Consider the following 26,715-nt stretch of genomic DNA (forward strand, 5'->3'; position numbering starts at 1 on the left):
TAGCAGGAAAAGCTAATGAAAGTTAAAGTAGAGCTACTATTACCTAATTTAATGTGCACTTTATTCTGACTCTTCAGCATGTAAACTACACTGACCGACCACCTTTAAACTCATTTACGTCTTCTTTTGGATCTGTAACATACTCTTACACACTTCTGAATGTGGCCCATGGTTTGTCGGCAAGAACCACTTATTTATAATTGGTAGAAGAGAAGTTTTAAAAAAAATTTATTAGATACAAAAAAGATAAAAACTTGGGTGTTCTTTCATAAGAATGCTGATACCACAGAAATAAACAAAGTGGAATTATTCAGAGGAGTTATTCATATTTAATAGATTATTCATATAATAAAATAGAACTGTGGAACAGTATAACCATCACTTATTGTTATACACTGTCAGTTTGATGAACAGCATCAGACATTCCTTATTGCAACTCCCATTGATTGCTCTATGGACAATAAAGTGTCCAACTTTTCTAGTTTAGGAAAATGTATGTGTTCCTATATCACAATCATGTAGTAATTCAAACTATCAACTAGTCTCTAAATTTGGTAGTTAAAATAACTGCTGAACGGGTATAATTTTGGCACTATATACCTACAGTCTCTTGATCTGAGAAACTGTTATGAAGTTCACACTCATGCAAAGGGGTTTATTACTGTATAAAATGCATGAACTGGGCCTAAATATTATACCTTATGTTAGGAATGATGGGGTGTAATTGTAACATTTGGTCATGAAATGTGATAATGAACTGCATTTGTTTTGGAAAGCACTAGCCATAATCAGATATTTGAATGATATCACCTTACAACTCACCTTACATGATAGCATCTATTAAACCCGAAATTTTACTGTTTTGGCTATTATTTACACCTAGAAAAATGATATTCTATCAGTTTTCACGCAGTAGTTGAATACAGTGCTGGATAATCAAGATCTGAAATGGTGGTCCTAAATTAAAGGGACACTACCAACTAAATCCTCAATCCTGCAGACAAATGCATGTGAGTTATTTCATGCATAGGCATAGTCCCATTGACCTATGGTCCTTGCACAACCATACCTGATTTCAGTGGAAGTTTTGGCAGAAGCTAGAAATGCAGAATTTGAAACCCTTATTATATATCTACAATGCCACAGTTTAAAGGGACACTGTTGACTTCAGTGGGATTACTCGCACATGTAAAATTACTTGCATTAGTATTTGCAGGATCAAGGCCTTAAAAATTACATTTCTGTGTGAAGAGGTTTCACCAACTGTTTTTATAGATAACACCTAAGATTACTTATAACTGAAAAGATTAGAGAAAATTGTTTTCTGTTTTTTGTCCATTGGACAGCACATTGTATATTCTCATTTTCATTACTTCACCCACACAGTCAATGAGAGAGTCAGTTTCCCCTTTTTGTCTGTGTGATGAGTCTTTCAGTCAAAAGAAATGGAGAGAAAAACATTTTAAAAAATTGAAATGTGGCTATAAAACCACAAAAATTGGCAGGAGGGATCAGGTAAGTATAGTATATGAAACTACTTTAAATTCCTTTTTTAAAAAACTGGAAAGATTGAAGTCAACAGTATCCCTTAAAATTGTGGCAGATACATAAGATAAGGATTCCAATCTCACAGTTCTAGCACACCCCAAAACTTCCTCTAAAGTCAGGTTTGATTGTATAAGGAATACAGATTCAGGTGCAATAAATGGGAATGTTTAAAGCATTTGGTGAACACTGAAGTCTTTTAGTTGGTGGAAGTAGTCATATTAATACAGTTTAAATTGTTGTTAGGTATTATGTAATAATGATATATGTCAGGAAAAACTGGTTCCTTTATGTATGCTTATTTTTTAATAGTTACCTGCATCCACTTGTCCTGATCTCTTAAAACCTATGCAGGTAGTTAGACCTATTGAGCTAAATGTAAAATAAATTGTGCTTTTTGCGAGATTGGGACCTAGCACGTCATTCCTGCAACTGCCTCCATGTGGTTGGCCCCTTGGGTATGTAGGGGCCTAGGTTTGCATTTATATATGACACTGCAAATATGCTCATTGAAAATATTCTTAAAACTAAACCATGGTAATTTGAACTAAAGCTTTTAAGTGGTTCATTTGTATAGTACACTGGATTCTGATATAAAGCATGCTATACATTCTGAGTCCTTTATATTTGTTTAAAACGGGGATATCTGGAAAAGAGTACATCTGTAATTTCTAGAAGCCACATTTTTAAAAAATCACATTTTTGCTTGCAATAAAGATGTTTGTAATGTTTTAAACTAATTTCTGGTAATATTGGTTTTTGAATTTGTCATTGATGTTTTTTTAAACCCTACTTAGTCTACATGTGTGTAATGTTCACTTTTTGATAATGATTTGCTCTTCTGTATCTTGTGCTATTAAAGATTTCTTTTAAAAATGCTAACATAATTTGAAAAATTACAGCAGCTTCTGTACATCCTTATTAAAGGCATAAGTAGTATGCTATGACGAAAAATCCCCTCAAAAGGAATTGTAGTGTTTAAAAAAAAAACAAAAAAACATAGCCAAGGGGCTGAGGATTTTCCGTGGATGTGCTGAGGCATTTCATTCTCTCATGTTGCCGATACGCCCCCTTTTAATCCCATGCAAAGGAAATGAGAGAAAATCTGTGAGCAAATGCGACCACCACTAAGTATGAGGCAGTTTGCTTGATGGAGTTTAGATACAAATACAGGTAGGGGAGGGAAATGACACACTGCAGCAATCTGCCCATTATTGCTACTCCCTTTCCCCCCCCCCCTCCGGAAATCTGTTTCTTTCTCTCCCTGGCTTTCCTATAATTCTCCCCCTCAGCCAGATCGGCTGGATGGAGATAAACCCTCAGGGGAGGCAGACAGGGAGGAGGCAGATCCTCGCACACAGAGGGAGGGATAGGACGCTGCGGCGGCGACTTTGCTCTTTAAATTGGGCTCAAAGCCGATTACAGCTGATCTCCCACGTGACGTTTCCCTTTCTGGCTCCCGGCGGAGTTTGTTGGGGGATCCTCGCGGGCTCGGCGTGTCTCTCCCCGCAGCGGGGGCAGCTCGGGCTCCGCGCGCAACTTTTTTGGCCGGGGGTAGGAAGGGAGAGGCGAGACCGCGAGTCTGACTGGCCGCTCGGGATGCTTCGCCCGGTGCCTGAGGGTTAGCGCGGGGCGGTGGCGCCGGGAGCCCCTCGGAGAGGGAGAGCAGCAGCCCTGGAGGAGCCCCCCAGAGGGAAACAGCAGCACCAAGCCCGCGAGGACAGCACCAGCCCCGACTTTCCCACCCGCAGGCCAGGCGGGAGCAGCCGCGGCGCTGAGCCGCATCCCGCAGGCGGGAGAGCAGCCGCGGGACCCCGCCAGCGCGTCCGGCCGGAGGGGCCCAGCGCTGGTCCCGCCTCCTCCGAGAGCAGCCCCCAGCCGGGCGGGCGGAGCGCCACGGCCAGCAGCTGGCCGTCGGTGCGGGCACAGCCCATGAGGCACCGTCGCGGCTCGGCGGGGCTGTGAGCGCCCGGCGGCAGTTGCCTTATGCGGGGTAGGGCGGGCGGGCAGTGAGGAGGCGGCGGAGGCCAGCCCGCTGCCCAGGCACCATGCAGAAGAGCGTGCGCTACAACGAGGGGCACGCCCTGTACCTGGCCCTGCTGGCCCGCAAGGAGGGCACCAAGCGCGGCTACCTGAGCAAGAAGACGGCGGAGACCAGCCGCTGGCACGAGAAGTGGTTCGCGCTCTACCAGAACGTGCTCTTCTACTTCGAGAGCGAGCAGAGCGCCCGGCCCGCCGGCATGTACATGCTGGAGGGCTGCAACTGCGAGCGGGCGCCGGCCCCCAAGGGCGCCTCCGCCGGCAGCGCCAAGGACACCGCGCTAGACAAGCAGGTACCGCCAGCCCCCTTCCCCACTCATCCCATATGCACAGGGCTTCTCTCTGGTGCGGTCTGCCCCCGCCCTCACCATAGGCTCATTCCCCACAACCGAGCCTCCCGCATCCAGCGGCGCTCCCCGAGCTATTTCCTTCGGGTTTCAACGTGGACCGGGAACACCCGCTGCCGTTATTCAGCTCTCCTAGGTGGGTGGAGGGGGTCACTAGACCAATCTAAAGTAGTGGTGCAACTCAGAGTGAAAACGCGTATGCCTTGTAACTAGCCTCAGAGGGGCTGCGCACGGCAGTAGAAACCTAGGAGCATAGGAACTGCCACCCCAGATCCAACCCGTGGGTCCACCCATTCCAATATCCTTCCTCTGACAGTGGCTGTTTCAAGAGATCTTGCCTTGTGCCCTGAAGCATGGGCGTTTATCTCTTCCAAACTCTTTTTTTTTAATGACCCTAAGATAACTCTGGATGTCCTCATTGTGCATATAAACTAGGGCAGAGTCATGTCCCCGGTCTTTTAGCTGGCCCATCTTCCCAGTAGTTGCACTTACATGCTTTCTACGAGGTGCCTGAATATTAAAATGTCATGAACTAATGATATTCCATTATTGAGCAATTACAGCCCGGGCACCCCAAGAGAGCCAACCTAAACAGATAAAGAATTGCGGGATAAATGTGTCGCAACAATGTGTATGAGCCTTAAAACTAATCAGATTCCATTTTTGGGCAATGGCAAACCCTGCTAGTCATATAATGAAACCTATTCTAAGAAGCTACTGGAAGGACCAAGAAAAAGTAGACATAGTCAATTTATACTATGATGTACGCACCATGCAATCCCCAGTGGAAGGGGGTTGTAATGGGGAATAAATCAGACCAATATTTGTGAAATATTTTTAAGGCTGAACAAAACTGTAATGGAAACTAAATCATGAAACTTTATAGTCCAGTCCTGCATTTCCTTACTTATTCAACAAAACCAGAGACTTCAGTGGGATTACTCATGGGAGTGAAGGACAGGTCCTGTATGGTAAGAGTTGCAGGATCTGGTCCCTAAAGTGGACACTTCTTAAGCTATGGGGTATTGGGTTTTGTTTGTTTTTGGCGTGTTGTTGAACGTCACATACATCTTTCAAAACAATGAATAAGAGGACACTGCACTTACGCTATATAGGTCTCCTCTATTTTAGGATAATGCACCTAATGTGAAACTCTGGTGTCCTTTTATTCACTTCTTTGCTGACATACATTAAACTTGCATGTGGCATGTGCTGATTCATCTGTGCTTGACAGAAGATATCAACAGGTGTCAAACTGGTTTGGAGAAGTTTGGTTACTTCCAAAGAGGAAGGTGCCAGGTGAACTCAGGCATTTGTTATGAGAGAGGAATAAATCTTTCTCAGCTTATGAAAATCTTCTAGTCCATTTACTATGTTTAGATTGATATATGTGTTAGGAGAGCTAAATTCAAAAAGCATCTCCTCTTTTGCTGCCTTGTCTTAACTTTCAATTTATTTATAGTCCTTTTGGCATTGATATTTTCATGCTTATCTAACTCACTCAACATCTATAGGTAAAAATATACCTGGTTATGCAAATTAACATATGCACATTGGGATGACTAATAGAACTCTTTTGCTTGCTTCTTTGATGTATAATCTTGTCAGGGTGGGTAATTGAAGTGTATGGGAATCCCTGGTTAAAATAAACATTTATTCCTTAATGTTAGTCTTCTAGGACTCTCCACCCCAATCTTTTCATGGGTTTACTGTCTTATGTTTCTATAACTAGTGTTTTTAAAGTGCATAGAAAACTATGTGAAAACAGCACCTTTTATGTATCTCCTCTTTGGGTATCTTTAAGTCATGCTTATTTTACTGACAGAAACAAAGTGTTTTTTTAAAATGCATTTAGCACTACAAAATTATAGGAGAGCAAGCTGGATTCTATCCTGCTTTAAACATCAACTAAATTGCTAAGTTGTGTCAGCAAAAATGCTTATTGAAGATTTGAGAGGGAGAAAGAATACAGATAGAGTTTTCAGATCCTGGTTTGAGTTTGCAAGACTGGCAGTTAGAAAAATTCTCCTTTAGCCTGTAAAATGAACAAACCTGATATGGAGTTATTGAAAGTAATAAATATGGAGCCCTATAATATCACTTTATTCTCAGTACCTCCTTAAAATCATTTAAACTTTCTTCCAAATGTGGTAAGTATCCATACAGACACACATGTGTGTGTTTTAGGGTTGCCAACTTTGATTTAAGCTATTCCTGGAGATTTTTTCCCCCAACATGACGTAATGTCATTTTCTTAAAATATCCTATTAAAATCTTATGCATTGCTTTCAATAGTCACCTGGAGATTGATGCCAATTCCGGGAGACTCCAGGCCAATCCTGGAGGGTTGGCAACCCTAGTGTGTTTTCTAAGAACTACAGTTATATTTTTCAGTTTGAAACAAAACAAAAAAGTATTTGAAAACACATTAAACTGGTACAATGCTTCTGTTTTCTTTTTCTTTCTCGAGGCATCTACCTTGATGCACCCATCCTATTAGAGGGAAAAAAATAATACAACTGAAAAATCTGAGCCCTCTGTTTTCATAAAATACGAGTATGAAGTTATTTGAAACAGATGATAACGAAGGTTCAGCATTTAAACTTTCACTTCCACCTGTGCAAGGCCAGGTTCACCAGAAGTATTTGTTGCTTCCATGAGCAGATAAAATGTTATTTGGTGATTTAAAAAGAATTATTTCCCTGGCAGAGCCTTGTTCTCCAGAAGGGGGAGAAGAGAAGATTTAAAAAAAACATCACCTCCTTCAAGAAAAGGTAGCTTATCTTACACACTTAGTTTACCCGGGAAGCTTAGATACTACAATGATAGGTGTTATACAGTATCCTAAATTAGACAGTGTGAGGTGTGGGGACAGTTTTTTAATCCCTAATTCATTTATGACATCTTGCACTTATGCTTTGGTTTGTCTATTTAGATTTTATCTTACTAGGTGATTTAGGGTTAAAGCAGGTGGGTAACTGCAGTAGACCATGAAAAAGAGAAGTTGGAGTATGGGATGTCATGACAAAAATAGTGAGATGCATCAAAATGAGTAAAAATTCTGGATCGTTTCAAGGAGGTTGTAGTACAATATATAAATGGAAGCCTTTTTAAAGATTAACTATTTTGCTGCTGAGGAAAATATTTCTATTTAAGTTATTTCACTGGATATTGCATTGAAATAGTAGAAAGTATGTTCAATAGCATGGGAAATATGCATTTGCGGTGCATGCAGCACCTCATGTGGTTTGCAACAACTTGCTGATTAATACCTTTATCATTCAGTCAATGAAAGATGAAGTTGCAATGTACATTTGTCAAAGGAATTTGTTTTCTATCAGTTCTACTACTGTGGATTATAGAAGATGCATGCAAAAGAAGAAACATCTGTTTCATTTTTCTTTTAGTTATTTTGCATATCCTTTTGATTTAGAAATTGAATTGATAGTTTTGCTTGTAATGTCATGTATCAGATAAGATCTTTGGAATTAAGTTTTCAGCAGGGAAAATATCAGTGTTGGTGAATTTCAGCAAGCAAATATGTTTATGTGCAGATGTGTAAACACACACTCCCTGACCCCCATCAAACACAAGCAGCTTAAAGATTCCACATTTTAACCAATACTAGTGCTGTTAGGCTCTTCCACCAATCTGTCACAGAGGATTATTACACAAGGACAGTAACTACTGTACAATTTCTAGAGTACACTGAATGCCTTCAGTTTAATGCTCCACATTTTATTATAATGTATTAGAGACTTGTGGCATTGTTCTAATAATTCTGATATTGTGTATGCAATTTTTATGGCTCTTGCCTAGTGATAGCAGTGGGAGGACTTTTAAAAAATATTTTTCCTCCTGTTTCAATACAAATTATTTTAAAAGTGTAGTTCCTGATTCAATATTAAAGAAACTATCTAATCCATGAATCAATGGACATTCAGTTGTGTTTATAATGACCTTTTATGGAGCTTTTAACTTTCCACAATATATTTTGAGCTCAAAACTTTGAATTTTAGAAGAGCTTTTTGATAAATAACTTCTGCACATGAGAGTCATCTCCATCTATTAAATCCTATTTAAAATTAATTTTAAAACAGTTTTATTTAAAACATGATAATATAGAAATAGCTCAGTTTGTAAGCCACCAATCTGAATGTAAAAATATTACACATTGAAAAGTTTAAAGTCTGATTTAAGTTAAAATATTTCTTTCCCACCCCTAATAGAACGACAAGCCGTAAACCAGAAACAGGTGCAGCTCCTGGCATGCCAATACTTCACTATGAGGTGGTTTTGAGAGAAAATATCTATTTATGTTTCAGAGGGTCATTAAAGAAAAATTACTTCATATCTGTGAGTGATTAATCTCTTTACAATTAAAATGAAACACAACTATTCTTCAATGCCTCACTAGAGAATAGAACTTGTGGTCCAGTAAACTCATTCAATTTAGAGAAAAAGGGCTTTATGGAAGTATGGATATTGAATACAAGTTATTCTAAATAGTCTATATTGGGCCAATACCTATATAATTACAGTTTGTTTCATAACTGTATATGGATTAAGCTCAACATTTAAAATGTAGTTTTATATCATTGAAAAAAATAGAATCTTAGAATATTTTAAGCTGTTAGCTTTTCTATATGATTTAAGAAAAGTGGGATGACTCTTTTCTTGTACCTTGTCTGAAATAATATTTTTCCCACTTAACAAAATTAAATGCAGGACTAAGTCTGTGTCCCCACAGATTAAGAAAATCCAATTCTTTGAATTTTTACTGTTGCCTGTAGCTCTATATTTATTTAGTTTTGCCGTGCTTCTATTTACAAAGGGCAGAGAAATTATATAATGTGTGAAACCTCTTTATTTTAAATACAGTTCTTGAAATAATGAAAAAGACACATGCCATCAGCCCATACTTTACTATGCCCATTTAATTTTTTTAAGTAATACAATATAAATTCATAACAATACCCATAATTCAGTCATTCTGTATTCTGAAGAGACCATCATAATCAATTGCCTTTTCAGGTATAATATTGTCCATGATTCTTAAGTCTTTTTGCCAAGATAGTTTCCTGGGATGGTCCAAAGCATAGTCCAGGTGATGTTGCCCACATACTAGAAATGTCCTGCTTTATTTAAAAAGAGTAAGTTAATTTTGCCTCTCAATGTCAATTGTCTATTAAAATGACAGTGATTCATTTGTACCAACAAATGTAGAGAATTAGTGGTGATGTTATTGGAATGAAAATATTCTTGGGATGGAAAATGAAATTTACAATTTATTTTTTCTTTTAATGTATTGGCTTTGCCAAAGGAGGAGCTCTTATTTAAAAAAACAACAACCCCAAAATCTCTCACTTATATTAGTTCTATTGTGGCGACTGATGTTCCTCACAAGCATTAAGGGCCCCCTGGGACTCTTTGAGTAAGTAGGGATTCTTACATGAGTAAGGGTTGCAGGCTGAGGTCCTTGATGTATCCCCAGATGTCATGGCAGTGAGTGTCATATAACAGTCTAGACTGTGGGCATTAGTTCACAAAACACATCAATATATATATATATATATTGCAAGTAGCAGTCTAAAAATTAGTTGCTGACACTGCTATCCTTTTAATGCAAGTTACATTACAAGAGATTGCCTGTGGCTCTTCATATAGAATTGAAAAGTGAACTTACAATATACCACCTGGCCTTCAGGCAACAGGCAGTATAAAAATAGAAAAATGTAACCCATGTGATCTCACTATTGATTGAACCAAGCAGAAAAGTGCAGACTCTTCATTTATTTTTAACTGAGAATATATCTGTTTGTTTAGAATTTTGAATATTTTTATATGATGGGAGAATGACTAGGAAAAGCCACAGCTATATCCACAGGTGTTTTAATATAACAGAAATGTTAAATTTTATCTTTAAATGCTCATTTTTCACACTTTAAAACCAGTGCATCTGTTTTATATCATTACAAATCAGGCTACCTGATAATATACACCACTAGAGGAGCTCAGTGTCCCAGAAATGAGTCTAAATAAATTAATTAGTAGAACTCATTAATTTCTAAATTGTTTCCCTTTTCAAAATTAATAGAATTCATATGTGTAACAGTAATAAGTGGTGAATCAGAGGATACTGACCCCTGTCATGTGACGGTGATATTAACCTATTGTAACTCTAATCCATGTCAAGTGACTAGGGCCGGGAATGCACGATCACATCTGTTAGTAGCAACCCTGATCATGTCACACTCAGAGGAAAACTAAAGTGGAGCAAATGACACCACCTCAATGCCTCAGTCTGGAAAAGAACATAGCAGAGTACTGGAGGAGATGCCTGTACCACTTCCATGTTTTCCTTGAGGCAAGTGGTGTTTCAGTAAAATCAGAGAGGGTGAAATTTTCCACGCTGCTGCATATGGTAGACCCAGGGCTTTTGGATACTTACAATATGTCTGATTGGAACATGAAGAGGAAAGCAAATGACTGGACAATATTATTCAAAAATACTTTGATCCCACACAAGAATGTCAATTGGCAAATTCGTATTTGCAGAGCTAGTGAAAACTACTTCTCAAACAAAAATGAGAAATACTAGTCAGTGAAAGAATGAAAATGCATCAAATTAAAACTGCAAATCAAGGCATAAGGATAAACTACAGGTGTCAAGAAATGGCAGAGATCAGATTGTTTGCAATAAATGTAGAGGCAGTAACAACACGACACAAAGATATTTACCACACACAGTGGTAGTTGTGACAGTGTCCTTGAGCTTAAAAACCCCACAAAGGTTTTTTAAAATGAACACAAAACACATATTATGAGATTTCACTCCCTGATTACATCTGTTCCTCAAACATAAGGTGTTGAACCTGTGTGTTCAAAACAAAAAGCTTACAATTCTCTTAGTAAAACACAAGAACACAATAAACAAGTTCCTAGTCTACTGACTAGTTAGACCATACCATTTTTTTTATCAGCCCTTAAATACTGATGAACTTTAACCAATTTCTTTGCCTTTTCAGCAGCTAGCCAAATATAAAACTTGGACCAAATCAGTCCACATGTGCTAAAATCACTATTGATTGATTTGGAACTTTCTGAACAGTGGTGCAAATCTTTTTAAAACTGACAATTCTGAATTCAAGAGTTCTTTGAGAATATGTTAGTGTGGATCCCACTGTAGATGCACATGCACCTCCTGTGCATGAGCTTGGAATCTTTTAATAGCTGTGCTTGTCAGGGTCATGCATGCACCCTGTGTCTCCTTGTGCTCCTATGCAAGGGCGTAAAGGTTGGAACAGCTATGGTCCCCCTCTAATTCCCTGTTACTGCCCATGGCAGCAAGATGGAACGTGGACTGTGACCGACCCAATTTAGCTTTTGTCTAAGGCCTGGTCTACATGACAGTTAGGTCAAAGGAAGCTGCCTTAAGATGACCCGTTAATGTATGTGTCTACACTACAAGGTTCTTTATGCCGACCTAAGTTGCCTCTAATGTCGACTTCTGTAATCCACCTCTGTGAGAGGCGCAGCACTTAATTTGATTTTCATGGTCAACTGCGAGGTAGTGCAGATGCAGCGTTGTGTAATTTGACTTAATTGGCCTCCAGGTGGTGTCCCACAATGCTCATCTGTGAGACTCTGGAGATCATACAATCATAGAATATCAGGGTTGGAAGGGACCTCAGGAGGTCATCTAGTCCAACCCCCTGCTCAGAGCAGGACCAATCCCCAACTAAATCATCCCAGCCAGGGCTTCGTCAAGCCTGACCTTAAAAACTTATAAGGAAGGAGATTCCACCACCTCCCTAGGTAACCTATTCCAGTGCTTCACTGCCCTCCTAGTGAAAAAGTTTTTCCTAATATCCAACCTAAGCCCCCCTCCCCCCACTGCAACTTGAGACCATTGCTCCTTGTTCTGTCATCTGGTACCACTGAGAACAGTCTAGATCATTCTCAACTCTGCTGCACTGCAGCCAAGTACACAGGAAACAACCCTTCCCCTTCTAAAGCCCTGGGAATTTTTGATATCCCATTTCCTGTTTGATCAGCATTGGGAGCGTGCCAGCCTGAGCACAGCTGATCATGGAGACAACACGTCCCAAACACGCTCCAGCCTGGTCTGCACAGGAGGTGGTGCCTCTCCCCGCTGCGTGCCTTGCATGGTCCTTGATAGCCTGCTGCACAGCCATGCAGCTTAGAGGAACTTAGCTGATGACGCATATCGGTGTCAATATGGTTCCATGTGATAAATTTCTGTTTTTTTTTTCAGTTTGCTTTGTTACAAAACCTAGGAAATTGCATACAAAGAAGTACACTAAAGGAACATTATTAAGTTTGCAAAGTCAAGCACTCAGAAATTAGGAAATGCCAGAATTAAGATTGCCTGTGCAACATTAGTTCGGCCACTTTATGCATATACATTATGATAAAGTCTTTATTTACATGATCATGTACTGTTTTTTTTTTTGTTTTTTTTTTTTACAGAACCCTACCTTACTCTGCACACAATGGACTGTGCTCATTGAATGAGCAGATATTCAAATTTTTGTTTTATCCTCATTGTTCAATATGTGGTCTCAGGTCTTATTTAGTGCACATGATTCAAACCATCCTCTGAATATAGAATTATTTAATTTCCTTAGTGGTTTTTACTGTGGTGCTCATCACTGTAGTATGAGTGATTTACAAATATTAATTATTTTCACAACACTCCAGTGAGTGGTATTTTTATTCCCATTTTACAGATGTGGCCTGAGGTATAGAGACAATAAATTCAGAAGTGTCAACTAATTTTGGGTGCCCAATTTGAGAAGCATAGGGCCTGATTCTTTAGAGAACTTAGCATTCTATAGGTTAAGGCACTAGCCTTGGACTTTGGAGACTGGATTTCAGTTCCCTGCTCCATTATAGACTTCCCAACTCAGCCTCTCTGTGACTCAGTTCCCCATCTGTAAAATGGGCATAGTAGTACTTCCCTACCTCACAGGGTGTTGTGAGGATGAGTACATTAAAGATTGTGAAGTGATTTGAGATCTACTAGTGAAAAAGTGCTATATGAGAGTTAAGTATTTATTTATTTATTTGTAACATTTTATTTGTTCATATCACAGTTCAGTTACAGTCATGAGTGTTCAGCAAATCAGTATGTCAAATTGGATACCCAGAAAATGAGAAACACACAATTAGTTGCCCCATGTGAAAAGTGTAAGAGGCTAGCTTAGCTTGCCTACTCTTACACAGGGACTCTGCAGCAGAGGCAGGGATAGAATCCTGTTCTCTAGGTTAGTGTTCAACTGCTTTAACTGAGACCTCATTCACTACCCATCTTCCAAATTCTACCAAAAAAAATTAGGCAGAAGTCCTACAAACAACAGCCGTATTTACTACACAGCCCTGATTCATGCCCAGTGCACTGTATGTGACAGGAGTCCTATGGAAAAAGAGTATAAAGATTAATATAATGCATATGAATAAAGGAGCTGAATTAAGTTTATAGTCTATATACAAGATAACGTCTTTATACATATAACTTCTGAGTTCTTGACTATGCAACTTTAACATTCTTTTAATATAATGTTTTGTATGTAATTAAAGTTTATATTATGATGTAATATAGTATGGTGTTATAGTACAATACAGTTTAAATCTTTTTGTTTACAATTCAAAGTAGAAAACTCTTGAATATAAAAAGGAAAGAAACATCAGCTTTACAACAAATGTTGGTAAAAATGAAGCCCTTAGGTACCACAGGTTACATGTGCTATAGGACTATAGATGCAATTCATTTTGATGCCTATTCCTTATTGTAACTGGTGTGAGCTTACAGCTCCTAGGTCTAATTGTTTTTATATTTGTGCTGCCTGCTGCAGATGGAAGTTTCATAAGTGCATTATTTGGTGGCCTGAGGGAAGAACTAGCAAGCTGGTGTCCAGTATTATGGTTCCAGAATGTGAAGCGAGCTGAAAAAGCTCTCTGATAGAGCAATCTCAGAATTGCTACCGATCTATGAAAATATGGATGCATAACATTTACTAATATTAAAGTGCTTTAAAAAGAAATGTTCTTTTCCTAATGCTGTGCGGTACTCTGCAGCTTAGTGGCTTACCTTGGCTGTGTACCAGGAAGCTGAATATAGTAAAGGCATGTGTTCGAAAGAATGTTTTGTTGATCATTTAAAGGATTTTAAGTGAAATAAATAGAAAATATAGTTTTCATATAGTGAAAAGAATTTTAAATAGTTTATTAACGTCTCACTATTTGTCTTATTAAAGGGATGCTGTCAGATTCAACTTTAAAAAAAATCTTTAGCAAATATCGCTATAGATTATTATTTTTGTATAGTCTGAAGGGCTTTACTTTCATATTTGTGTGCTTGTGTAACTCTCAGTGTATTAACAGCATAGGCCATGCATCATTATTGGAGGAAGGGTGGACAATTGGTTAAGATCCTAGCTTGCATTGGGGAGACCTGAGTTCAGTTCCCTGCTGCACAATAAACTTCCTGTGGAACTTTGGGCAAGTTTCTTCGCCTCTCTGTGCTTCAGTTCCTCAGCTGTAAAACAGGGATAATATCACTCTCTAACCTCAGAAGCATTGTTGTGAGGATAAATACATTAAAGCTTATGATGTACTCAGATACTATGGTGATAGGGGAGCCATATAAGTACCTAAATTAGTTAGATTAATACAGAATGGTGATTAATAGTGTGGTGATTAATATGTGTGGTGTTGTATACATAACTAGCATAGTGTTGCCAATTTTGGTTGGATGTATTCCTGGAGATTTCATCACATGACATAACCTTTAATTACAGGTTGATCTTTAATTCCTGGAGACTCCAGGCAAATCCTGGAGGGTTGGCAACCCTAAACTAGCACAAGACACATCCCTACCCTAAGAAGGGCCTGATCCAAACACAATGAAATACTCTGTTGAAGTTAATGACTTCAGTGGGCTTTGGGGCTTATCATGCAAATTCTTACTACTGGGTCTACTCACTACTCAGAATAGTTCCATAGTCTTCAGTGGGACTACTCGGGTTGCAAGCAGTATGCCTGGTACTAAGCATCTGTGGAATTGGGCCCTAAATTATACATGGCAAAGGAAGAGAGAATATTGGTCGGGGCAGGCAGGGCAAGAAAAAGATGAGATTTATACATAAAATTCTGAGAGTTGTGATGCATACAGCATGTCAGTTCTCCCCCCAACAGGGTTTTAAAGAGGGATTTGAAAGGAGAGAGGGAGGTTTCTTCACATCACATAGATCCAGGGAGGTCATCCCAGGACATAGAAGGTGGTTCTTCGAGATATTAGTGGGAGAAAGATACAAGGGACACATACATGAAGGCAAGTGGAGCTGGTTGCAAATATTATGAGAGATTATGTTACAGGAGTAGTGGTGACTTCCAGTGAAGAACTCTGATTTTCTTGACAGAGAACAAGAAATGCAGTATGACACATTGGGCACCTGAGAGAGAGATGTTGTATTCCTTCTCAAAAGAGATACACTGGATGGTTAAATTAGATTTAATGTCCTAATGTGTTTCTAGTTCTTGCTGCTATTTCTTCCCTGTATTTTTGGAGAATGACTTTACATCATTCATCCCAGGGACCCTACCTCTTTGCAGTTATACCAACAAGTCTTCTTACTGCTGCCTATGCTAACTGATGTTTCTCCTCTTTTCTGAACAATATTTTATAATCACTGAAATCTACCAGTTTTTGATTTTGGTTTTATTACAGGTTATATTACATTGTTTATATAATTTATTTTATAGACTTACTATAGATTTTTATAAATGATATATTATATAATTTATTTTATAGACTTACTATAGATTTTTATAAATGATATATTATATAATTTATTTTATATATTTACTATAGATTTTTATGTTGCTATGTCATTTGAGTTATATTTCCCAATATATTGGCTCAATATACACTGTATAAACTTTTTGTTATGTATATTGTACAGTGACTAGCACAATGGGGCTCTTATTCATGGCTGGGGCCTTAGGCGCTTCTGCAGTTCAAATAATAATTAATATGGCAATTGAGTTGTCATCAAGAGTAAGTTTTGTTAACTCTGCCCCTCACCCCACGTTTCCACATCCCCACTGTGGCCAACTCCTGTCATTTCTTCATTTACGGGTTGTCTAAAATTTGATCCTCCTTCTCTGTCCTGATTGTTGAATCATCATTCCAAACTCTTGTGGTCTCCAGCCTTGACTGCTGTACTCTTTCTCTTCTCAGGCCTTTTTGATATTAACCTTGCCTTCCTTCAATCTGTCCAAAAACTGATGCCAAAATAATCTTTCTGTCTGTTGCTTCATCTTTGTTACACCCACACCTTTTCAGTCACTTCACTGGATCTTCTTTGCCGTATGCTCTAAGTTCAAATTCTTGTCCTTCCTCCTACATGTCTGACCTCATTTCAGGTGTCTCCTCAGCCCACGTCCACCAGTGGCCCCAACCTTGATACTCATATCAACTAATAATTCTACGGTGCCTCAGCATCTTCTTTCAGGCTGCCTCTATGTTAGAAACGTCTTGTAACAATCAGCGTGTTAAATCTTCACCCTCACCTCATTCAAATTGCTCCTGAAAACACAATTCTATGGCATTGCCTACAAGAAATGTTAAAACAAATGACATATCTTCATTGTGTTTGAACCACATAAAGACATGCATGCCCAAAATGAGTTATTGTGTAAACACATTTGAATCACTTGTGTCCTTCCTCACCCCTTCCCCATTCTGTTATACATCATATCCTGCTTGTCTGTCAAATCCATCGTTTGGATTGTACACTTTTTTGAGATCAGGGAATTTCTTCTCTGTGAAAAGTCTATTGCGTAGTGAGAGCTAAAGTATAGTTAATTGACCCCACTTGATGAGGTTGGTGTAAGCCTAGCAGTACATTAAAATGCTTTAGATACTTTATACACTGATACTGCAGCAATAACCTTGAGTGCAAGTACACTAAGTATACCAGCCACTTGGCCCAATAATCTGTAGTACCTGGTGGCTTCTCAGTCATTACTGAAAATGAATTAAGTACTGTTGTGTAGGTCCCACTGCCCAGAGTTCGGTTATATTGTTTATGGTCTCCTGGGGAGGACAAACCTCTGTTGTCCTCCAGTTTCTCACCCCTAGCAGTTTCCTCACACACCTCCTGTTTGCAGGCTCCTTCCCCTGCATTCTACCGCTGGCAACCTCCCACCCACAACCTGCTTCTTGGCTCATCTCCCTGCTTCTTACACAGACTCTTGGTCCTGTGCCTTGGTTCCCTGGTGCTGTTGCTTGCTTGTGAGTTCTCCTGCAGAAGCTCTTTGATGTTCCAGTTTACTCCTGGGGGAGAGGAAGAAAGTAGGTACTCAGATACTACGGTGATAGCGCCATGTAAGAACTTGAACAGAGACACTGTGAATCTGCTGCTTGACAGATTAATTACAATAATAATACTCAGGTGCTGAGTCAATTATTTTACTTCTAGGATGATTGCAGATGAAGCAAAATGTCTAAATTGAATGATAACTTACTTAACAAAGGTCAGACAGGTTCCCACCAATTTCCAAAACAGTTTTGATTATTGTTGTTCTTAATGGAACATTTTTTCCATTGTCTTCAGTGACATGTGAGGTCTTTATTAAGCAAGCATATCAAAAACAACCAAAGCACCATGGTCTGAATTTCTTTGACATCTTGATGTCCTACGTCAGCCAATCCCTTCAGACCTCTGCATTTTTGTATTTTGTTGCAACCCCTTCATTTGGTCAGAAAGTTAACTGATGCGTCAGATAAATTTGGCAGTTCTAGCATCTACGTTATCCTCTGGAACTTTCTAGTTGTATAGGCTAGGATTTTGGAAAGGAGGATTATAAGTCCCATTCGATTTTGAACCCATCCTTAACCTTTTTAAAATAACTTTGAATTTTAATAATGTTCTAATGTAAGCAATAACTGATAGACTTTCGTTGTGGATTTATACTCACATATAGTGTCCTGGGAACTGCTGTGTACATTGGTTCTTTATTTAGGGTCAGATCTGCACCCCCACTGACTTCTGTGTTACAAAGAGAATTTCACCTTTTTACTTATATGTATGATGTTTAGAATAGGAAACTGTCTCAAAAACAAAAAGTAGAATTGCTGATACCCGTAAATACCCAATCTCTTATAAATTTCTTCTGATATCCTTTTATATTCCATACCTTTGTGATATATCATGCATCTTTTGGAACTTGCTCTATGAAATTCATGTTTTTAATCTGAAGAAAATTCTCACTGGAGAATTGCAATGGGAGATTGAAGGGGATTAGTGGAAGTGCACTCAGATTCCACAGCGATGAGCTTGGTTTAAGAATTTAGATAAAGAGTGTGAAATCGTGGCCCCATTAAAGTCAATGGCAAAACTCAGATTTCACCCAGAAGGTATAATTTTGAGAGAGAGCCTTTGGTCAAAATGATAGCATTACTTGGCTGAAAAAACTGCAAGGTGATTAGGAAGTTTATTTTACTATTTTGCCTTGAGGCAAATTTAGGATGAATAAAAAATGTTATTTTAAGTAGCCTTACCTGGCTGATTTCTGCTGCTTCCCCCCCGCCCCCGAAAGAAATTTGCCATTGGCTCACAGCATTGGCTATAGTGTATATTTCACTAGTAGAGTACAGAGAACTTAAATAAAATTCAAATTAAAAATAATTAAGAATTTTATGATAGTAAGAGGAAGAGGAAAACTCTCCTTTCAGAGATTTCTAGTGTTCTTTTTAAATGCTATCTTTTCCCATAGCAGTTAAGATTTGTGTGATGTGCATTGTTGGGTAACTTGGAAATGATTTCTACTTTGTGTATGTGTGTTTTATTTATTTATTTGTTTTTAAAAGCAGTTGCCAATGTGATTTGAATTTGAAGTAGATGAGTTAAAGCTGTTGTTGACTTGGTGAATATAATGTATAACAAGAAGACTGCTGAAGAGAACTGCTTAGACAATGAAAATTAATGTGCACAGTTAATGTATAGTATATATTTTATGCTAGTGAGCTATGTCATGCAACTATAATAGACTAAAGCTTATTTCTGCAGCATTTCTTCTCCTTAGCATGCAGCCATAATTCAGCAACTTCACTTTTGCCTAGTGCTGAGCAGTAGGAGGGGGAGGGATAGCTCAGTGGTTTAAGCATTGGTCTGCTAAACCCAGGGTTGTGAGTTCAATCCTTGAGGGGGCCACTTAGGCCAGGTCTACACTACCCCCCTAATTCGAACTAAGGTACGCAACTTCAGCTACGTGAATAACGTAGCTGAAGTTCGAAGTACCTTAGTTCGAATTAGTTCGAACTTACCTTGGTCCACACGCGGCAGGCAGGCTCCCCCGTCGACTCCGCGGTACTCCTCTCGGCGAGCTGGAGTACCGCAGTCGACGGCGAGCACTTCCGGGTTCGACTTATCGCGTCCAGACTAGACGCGATAAGTCGAACCCAGAAGTTCGATTTCCAGCTGTCGAACTAGCGGGTAAGTGTAGCCAAGGCCTCAGGGATCTGGGGCAAAATCAGTATTTGGTCCTGCTAGTGAAGGCAGGGATCTGGACTCAATGACCTTTCAGGATCCCTTCCAGTTCTATGAGATAGATATAGCCAGGGCCGGTACAAGGATATTTTGCGCCCTAGGTGAAACTTCCACCTTGCGCCTCCCTCTCCCCCAAATAAATCACATACATTATACACAATACATGGTCACAGAGTAACATGTTATAATTTAGAATTTATATTTCCACGCTTTAAGTTTAGCAAATTCAGAAACAAGTTCCTCCAAGTCAATGCTGTGAGCAATGTCATGTTCCAGGGCCACCCAGAGGATTCAGGGGGCCTGGGGCAAAGCAATTTCGGGGGCCCCTTCCATAAAAAAAAGTTGCAATACTATAGTAACATGTATTTGGAAATGTAAAAAAATAACTAGTGAAATACATTCAAAAATTAATTTGTAATAATTTGAAAATACACTAAATACATTATTTAAAAACATTAAAAGCTGTAATGGTATGTATACATTTGCAATTACATAATGGGCTGTTGCTGGGTGATGGTTGGTACCAATGGGCTGTCACTGCCTGGGGGTGGTGCTACTGTTGCCCAGGGCTGGGTGGGGAGCTGGGCTCTGGGTTTGGGGATGCCTGGCTCAGAGGGGCTGGGCTCAGGGATGTGGGGAGATGGGGTCGGGGGTGCCTGGTTCAGAGGGGCTGGGCTCGGAGCTGGGGGTCAGGGCTGTGGGGGATGGGGTCGGAGGGTGCCCAGCCCCGGCTCCTTACCATGCTGCTTACCCCCTCTCCTAGGAGCCTCCGACATACTCGTGGGGGCCCCTGTGGGGCCCGGGGCCTGGGGCAAATTGCTCCACTTGCCCCCCCCTCTGGGCGGCCCTGAACTCAGATACCGGGGATGACAGAGGCTGGAGGAGGGCACTGGGGCAGCTCAGCTCTGCAGGCTGCCGTCCTCTCCAGCCGCCCACGCACAAGGGGAGCAGGAGCAGGGACCAGCCAAGGACCAAGGGGGCAGGAGCACAGGCGCCTGAGGCCGAGCTGTGGGGAAGCGCTTACCTTGCCCAAGGCCCGGGCGTCGGGGTCCTCTTTCTTCCTCTGCTCCACCAGACCGGTGCCCAAGGCTCTTTTCTTCTCCGTGCCCCCACTGGGCTGCCTGCCGGCGGCTCAGACTCCCTCTCCCTCCCAGTGCAACGACCGCTGGAACGATGTAAAAAGAATTGGGGGCGCCACTTTTTGGCGCCCCGCCCCCCCAAATCTTGGCGCCCTAGGCAACCGCCTAGTTGGCCTAAATGGTAGCACCGGCCCTGGGTATAGCTCCATATATTTATATTATATAATGATGTAGGTAGAAAACCAGAGTTCTGTTAAATCATGAGATCCAGTTCTTTGTAGAGGAAGGAGTATAAAGTAAACATTGAATCTAATTCTGGTTGCATATGTTATATATAGAGAGGGTGGGCAAAAGCATGAATATTCCACTTTAACCTATTCAGTTTATTTCTTTTAAAATCCTAGAGTGGTGGCCCACTGGTTTTATTTACTACACATACACACTATTCCTTGAGTTTCATCCATTCTTTTAGTCTTTAGGCCTTATTTATATTGGAGATTTGACATTGGTACAATCACCAATGTTCAGCAAGTGGTGTAGCTGTACAGGATGCAAAACCAAAGCATAGACAGCCAAAGCCAAGAATTTCAAAATTCCACTATTACATTGCTTTATGACAGTACACTGATTAATATTAAAAATGGAAAGTGCCATTTATTTCCATTACTTTTCACAGAAATCTTCCACAATACATACTGTAATTTCGCTAGATTTCTTAGGAAGAATGTATTCTGAATCAGTTGGCTTACACATATGTTTTTTTAATATTTAATATTTGGAATGGGACCAGAGAACTGACCTGCTTTTCTATCTATGTGCTTTACACTACGGGATGGTCAGCTAGCAATTTCCATTTAAGTTTCTGCGAGTATTTTTATTTTTTTTAATCAGTTCAAGGCTATTTTTAAGTGACCCAGAACAGGAAGGATATGGATAGGGTGGAGTGCTATGGGAAATTTTGCCAGTTGATGAAAGAAATATTTGAGTGAGTGTGGGAGCTTCCAAAGCAGTCTCAATGAAGTGCAAACAAAGGTAATTAACACATGTTGTTAAATAATTTTTTCTGCGTTTTCACTATATCTTAAAAAAATATTGATGAGTTAACTAAATGCACCCATGGCAAAATCCTGCACTCATTATTCAGCAACAACTACGAGTGACATTACTGGCCCCTAAAGTTCAAATCCTGCATACAGTCTAAAGCATTTATCACGTGGTACTCATGGTTTTAAAAATGTTTAAGTCTGTTTTAGTTTTCTAGTTAATATTTTGGGAAAAAACAGGCATTTGATTACTTCAGCTCTATTAAAAACACAGAAAATAATGTTTATCACCTGGGGAAATAAGAAAAAAGCAGAATTGATAGGAAGCAGCATAACAATACCAAGCTAATAATATGGAAAATAGCAAATTAAGTTTAAAACTATATAAAAATTGTCAGCATCCTTTCCAATTCCTGTCTTTGGTGTCACAAAATCTCACACTGTGGAGTACTTTAAATGAATATCATGATTTCTTGAAACAGTCAAAATGCTTCAGTTTTTTTAATAAAGGTGGAATTTAGAGGGAAACTCTTTAATTTAGACACACTGAAAAACCATTTTGTCACCATGGACGGGCATATCTGTTTGCATCAGTTTAAGCTTAATAAAAACTTTATCTAATGGGACAGTGTCTTGTGTTCCAAAGTCACAAGTTGAGTAAGGTAATATCTTTATTGGACTAACTTCTGTTGGTGAGAGAGACCAGCTTCTGAGTGTATATAGAGCTCTTCTTCAGGTCACCTGTGTAAGCTCAAAAGCTTGTCTCTCTCACCAACAGAAGTTGGTCCAATAACTTAAGGGACTTACCAGCAGGGTCAGGGTCCTGAGCAAGGGGCAGGGTGGAGGGAGGCTCAACCGGAAGGGGCGGGGCCTTTAAATCCCTGGGCCCTTTAAATCGCCGCTGCTACCCCGGGGCTCTGGCCGCTGCCAGGAGCCCTGGGCTTTTTAAATTGCCGCCAGAGCCCCGGGGCTCCGAGCCGCTGCCGCTATCCCACGGAGCCACTATTTGGTGTCCAATGATTTTTTTTTTTTTTTAAGTGTAATTTTCATGTCCCTAACAGGTACAAAGTCTTTTAAATGTATAGTTAGTTAGTTTAATAGCATTTTAGTAGGAGTACTTCTAGAAAAGCCATTCAGCTGCCAAAGTCTCTGTTTTGCTACTGAACCTGAAGTCAAAAGGTGCAAATAACAGCGAATTAAGTAATTATTTTAAGATTATAATATCCAAAGTATTGTAAAAAAAATAACCAAAATTGCTTTGAAAATTGGTGTTCTAGTCACACACCTACACTCAGATCTGGAAATTAATGTCTCGCGCTTTGCCTGAGATGACACTCTGACAGTTGTGATACATTATACAATTGACAATTAAGATACTCTTAGATGAGGAACACTTTACAATAAATAATAAACCCTCATTATGTCCTTCTGGTTTTCAGTGCAATAACAATGACGTTTTTTGTACTAATAAGGAAGTCACCTGCTGTAAGATAAATATGAAATTAAAGAATTAAAGTTAGCTTAAGTTTGGTTAAGGAAATATATATATGTTGTAAATAGAGCCCCTGACTAGCAAATAGAAGGAAGACCTTGAAAATAATGAGTTACAAGGCCAGAAGGAATGAAGTAGGGAGGATGTCTGATTCAAAGAACAATTAATGAGATAAGGGGATGTTTCTAAAAAGAAGACCTCTGATCAATAGGGGTGACTGCAGATGGTTTTAAATGAGAGAAGGAGAATCTGTCTTAAAAAGAACCAAAATGGCCCTTGAAACTAGGTGCAAGGGAAAACCTGTTGGTCAGCAAGAAGGTGGGGAGGAAAGACCTTGGAAAGAAAGGAGGTTGTACATTTTATCTGGAATACAACTGGAAATAAAGGTCAACTGTCTCAAATTGGGTTTTTGCTGAATTCAATACTTGACAGTGATATCACTTGTTTGTTAAAGGGTATTGTGACATTCTATACACTGGGGGAGCATACTGTAACCCTCATATTCCTCATTTTCATATAATTGTGATCTTACATATAAAGCATGCCTTGTAAGGGATCAGGGGAAAGGTTATGATCTGCTGAAAGTCATTTCTCTATCCATATATGTGTATCATTAATGCATATGAAGTTATGAGAATTGTGCTGTATGGTGGGCACTAAAATATGCTGTAAGTTGGGGAATCAGCCAGATATTGGCTCCCCAGAGGCAACAGCAAAGAAAGTAACCAACGCCCGGGCGGGGTGTCAAACAACCCATCAACAACCATTGTCCAGCAAGGGAGCTACAATGCAATGATTCACCTGCATGAGGCCACACCAGGGGAATTGCTCAACCTTGCTTGGAGAGACTCAGTAATACCCCCCAGAAATGCCTGGACTTGTGCTCCCCAAGCACATGTACTGAGGGTATAAAACAGAGTGGGCACATATTGTGCCCTTCTCCTGCTCCTACCTATGCTACAAGCAACTGAGACGGGGTAGGCAACCTATAGCATGCGTGCCGATTTTCAGTGGCACTCACACTGCCCGGGTCCTGGCCACTGGTCCGGGGGGCTCTACATTTTAATTTAATTTTAAATGAAGCTTCTTAAACATTTAGAAAACCTTATTTACTTTACATACAACAATAGTTTAGTTATATATTATAGACTTATAGAAAGAGACCTTCTAAAAACGTTAAAATGTATTACTGGCACGTGAAACCTTAAATTAATGAATAAATGAAGACTCGGCACACCGCTTCTGAAAGGTTGCTGACCCCTGCACTGAGAAGAAAAGACTCCAACACAGGAGATTGGCCCAAGTTTAAGGAACAAACCTGTATATTAAGGACTGCAACATCCATTGGGGTGAGAAAAACTGCTTTGTCTAGTTGCTGCCCAGTCTAATAGGGTTCATTGCTAATTCCTGCCTGACCACGGTGGCACTGACTAATATGGCTTTAAGCACCCAGGGTTTAGCCTGTTAGTGATTATAATTTCTAGATTTTGTATTTGCAATATTGTAAGTCTGTAACACCAGCAGCGTAATATAGTTGAAACTTAAATGGAATTTATGAATTTGTTTCCTTTCTCTTGAAACTTGCAATTTTCAACTGTTTCAATATAAATGGATTGGCAAAACATTGCAATAAGTGAATACAGTTATACTATTTCAAGAAAATCTGCTGTCCTTGTATGGCAAGTTCAAGACCCAACAAACGGTTAGCAAGGTACCTGGGAGTGTTCATATTTCTGTCAGACTGGCATGAAGTTGATTAAAACTTGGTGATTTGCCTGCATGCAAAGAAAAGGTTTGGATGCTGTCTTGTCCCTCATGGATCAATGCTGTCAAAGCAATTATAAGGGCATGATAGCACCACTACAGACTAGCATACTGTTTAACTGCTGATTTTTTTTATGTGCTCTAAAATTCACATGCTGACTTGGGTTGTCTTGAAAATTGCTGTGCCTCACGGTGATCTTGGTAGCGTTAAAGGTCAAAACGTGTGGTCATGTGAGCAAGGGGTTTCCAAGATACAGCTCCCTTTATTTAAAAAAAATAGAGACATAAACATCTTGCAGTTTTTATAAAACCACACTTAGAGCTCAACCTTTGGCTCTGATCCTCCTCTTATGGATATCACCCACCCAGGATTGAGCTATGCTAGTGTCTTTAACTCACCACCCCTTTAGTGAAACAAAATTTAAAAACCGATTCAGAGTAAAATTTGAATTCATGTTGTAGCTCAAGATAAGTTGACAGCCAGAGAAAGTGATTTGTGCATGAGCAGCAGGACTTGGGCTCTCTTGCAAGCCAGAGTGTTTTCAGATAGCCTGACAGAGTAACTTGTTGGCTCAGTGTGACTTGCTGTGACCGTTGAACCTAAGCAGCAACTATAGTGAATTCATCCATGTCTACACGATAAAGATTTACAGTAGCATTTTTCCCAGCATGCATCTGCTAACACTGCAATGTCATTAGAGCATGCGCACATTGAATACCTTTGTTGGTGCTGCGCGTCATCACTGCAAGAGATTGTATGGGCAAAAAGGCGTGCTGCCTTGTGAGTAGGCATCCCGGTGTCCCCCAAGCCACTCTACAATGTACTGATTTGTGGGATATTTTTGCAATGCATTGCGGGATACCAGCACTTCTCTCAGGGAATTGTGGGAGTTTGGGTCAAGATTGTTATTTGATCAGTGGGCAGTTGATTTGATATTGGAAAATCTGTGGTGGGGCTGTCATTATCCCAGATGTGCAAGGCCATTAAGCATGCCCTAATGCACAGGATTGTGACTTTGGGCAGGAAGCAACAGAGGGAGTCAATTCAATGTGCTTCCCACATTGTGCTGGGGCGATAGATGGGACACGAATGCCGATTTTGCTCCACCTTCCCGCTTCCGAGTACATAAACAGAAAGGATACTTTTTCATAGTTTTGCAAATTCTTTGTGTTATTTTGTGTCACTTTGTGAATAAACTGGCTTGTATATGAATTGTAAATGATTTGTTAACACCTTTTATGACTCTTGAAGGGGCACTGATTTGGATGGTCACATGCCTGTTTTGTAAGATACAATAAATCTTGATTTTCACAAAACATAAGTTTGAGCAGTAATTAACAATGAAAGAATTTCTTAAAAACATTTTAAATAACTTAAAAACAAAGTAAAAAGTGCTGATTGCTCCTGCATGAATTAGTGTATGTACACTGTCACTGTCACAACTGAGAATAACAAATTCAGGACAAGCTGCTGAGAAATAGGGCAGACGCACCCTAAAACTGGTGGTTATTCTTCCATCAGATATACCCGAACTAGCATACAAAAGTAAACTTCTGTCTCATTAACTGGTTAATCAGAAATCAAAAATGTAGCATCCTTAGGTATTCCAGTCCTGGATTTGTTACCCAGACACTAGACTTAATGATGAGTGGTTATTTAAAACCAATTTAATCAAATAAAGGGTTCCCGAAGGACCAGCCACATACCCAGGTCAATATATAACTCAGATCTTACCCAATAATCATGCTGTTGCCAATCCTTTAGTATCTAAAGGTTTATTTATAAAAGAAAGAAAGAAAAAGGTGAGAGTTAAAATTGGTTAAAGG

General features: G+C 39.7%; 1 protein-coding gene across 2 annotated transcripts in view; it reads left to right on the forward strand.

The window, feature by feature from the left end:
• Positions 1 to 2,867: 2,867 nt before the first annotated feature.
• RASGRF2 (Ras protein specific guanine nucleotide releasing factor 2) overlaps positions 2,868 to 26,715 on the forward strand; it is a 199,173-nt gene continuing 175,325 nt past the window's right edge. For both annotated transcript variants that reach the window (XM_034774092.1, XM_034774093.1), the window contains exon 1: positions 2,868 to 3,878. In XM_034774092.1, coding sequence (XP_034629983.1) covers positions 3,594 to 3,878 — 285 coding nt within the window. In that variant the 5' untranslated portion in view covers positions 2,868 to 3,593. The remainder of the gene's footprint in view (positions 3,879 to 26,715) is intronic.

The sequence above is a fragment of the Trachemys scripta genome, chromosome 6 (genome assembly GCF_013100865.1).
Source record: "Trachemys scripta elegans isolate TJP31775 chromosome 6, CAS_Tse_1.0, whole genome shotgun sequence".
NCBI classification, from domain to species: Eukaryota; Metazoa; Chordata; order Testudines; family Emydidae; genus Trachemys; species Trachemys scripta.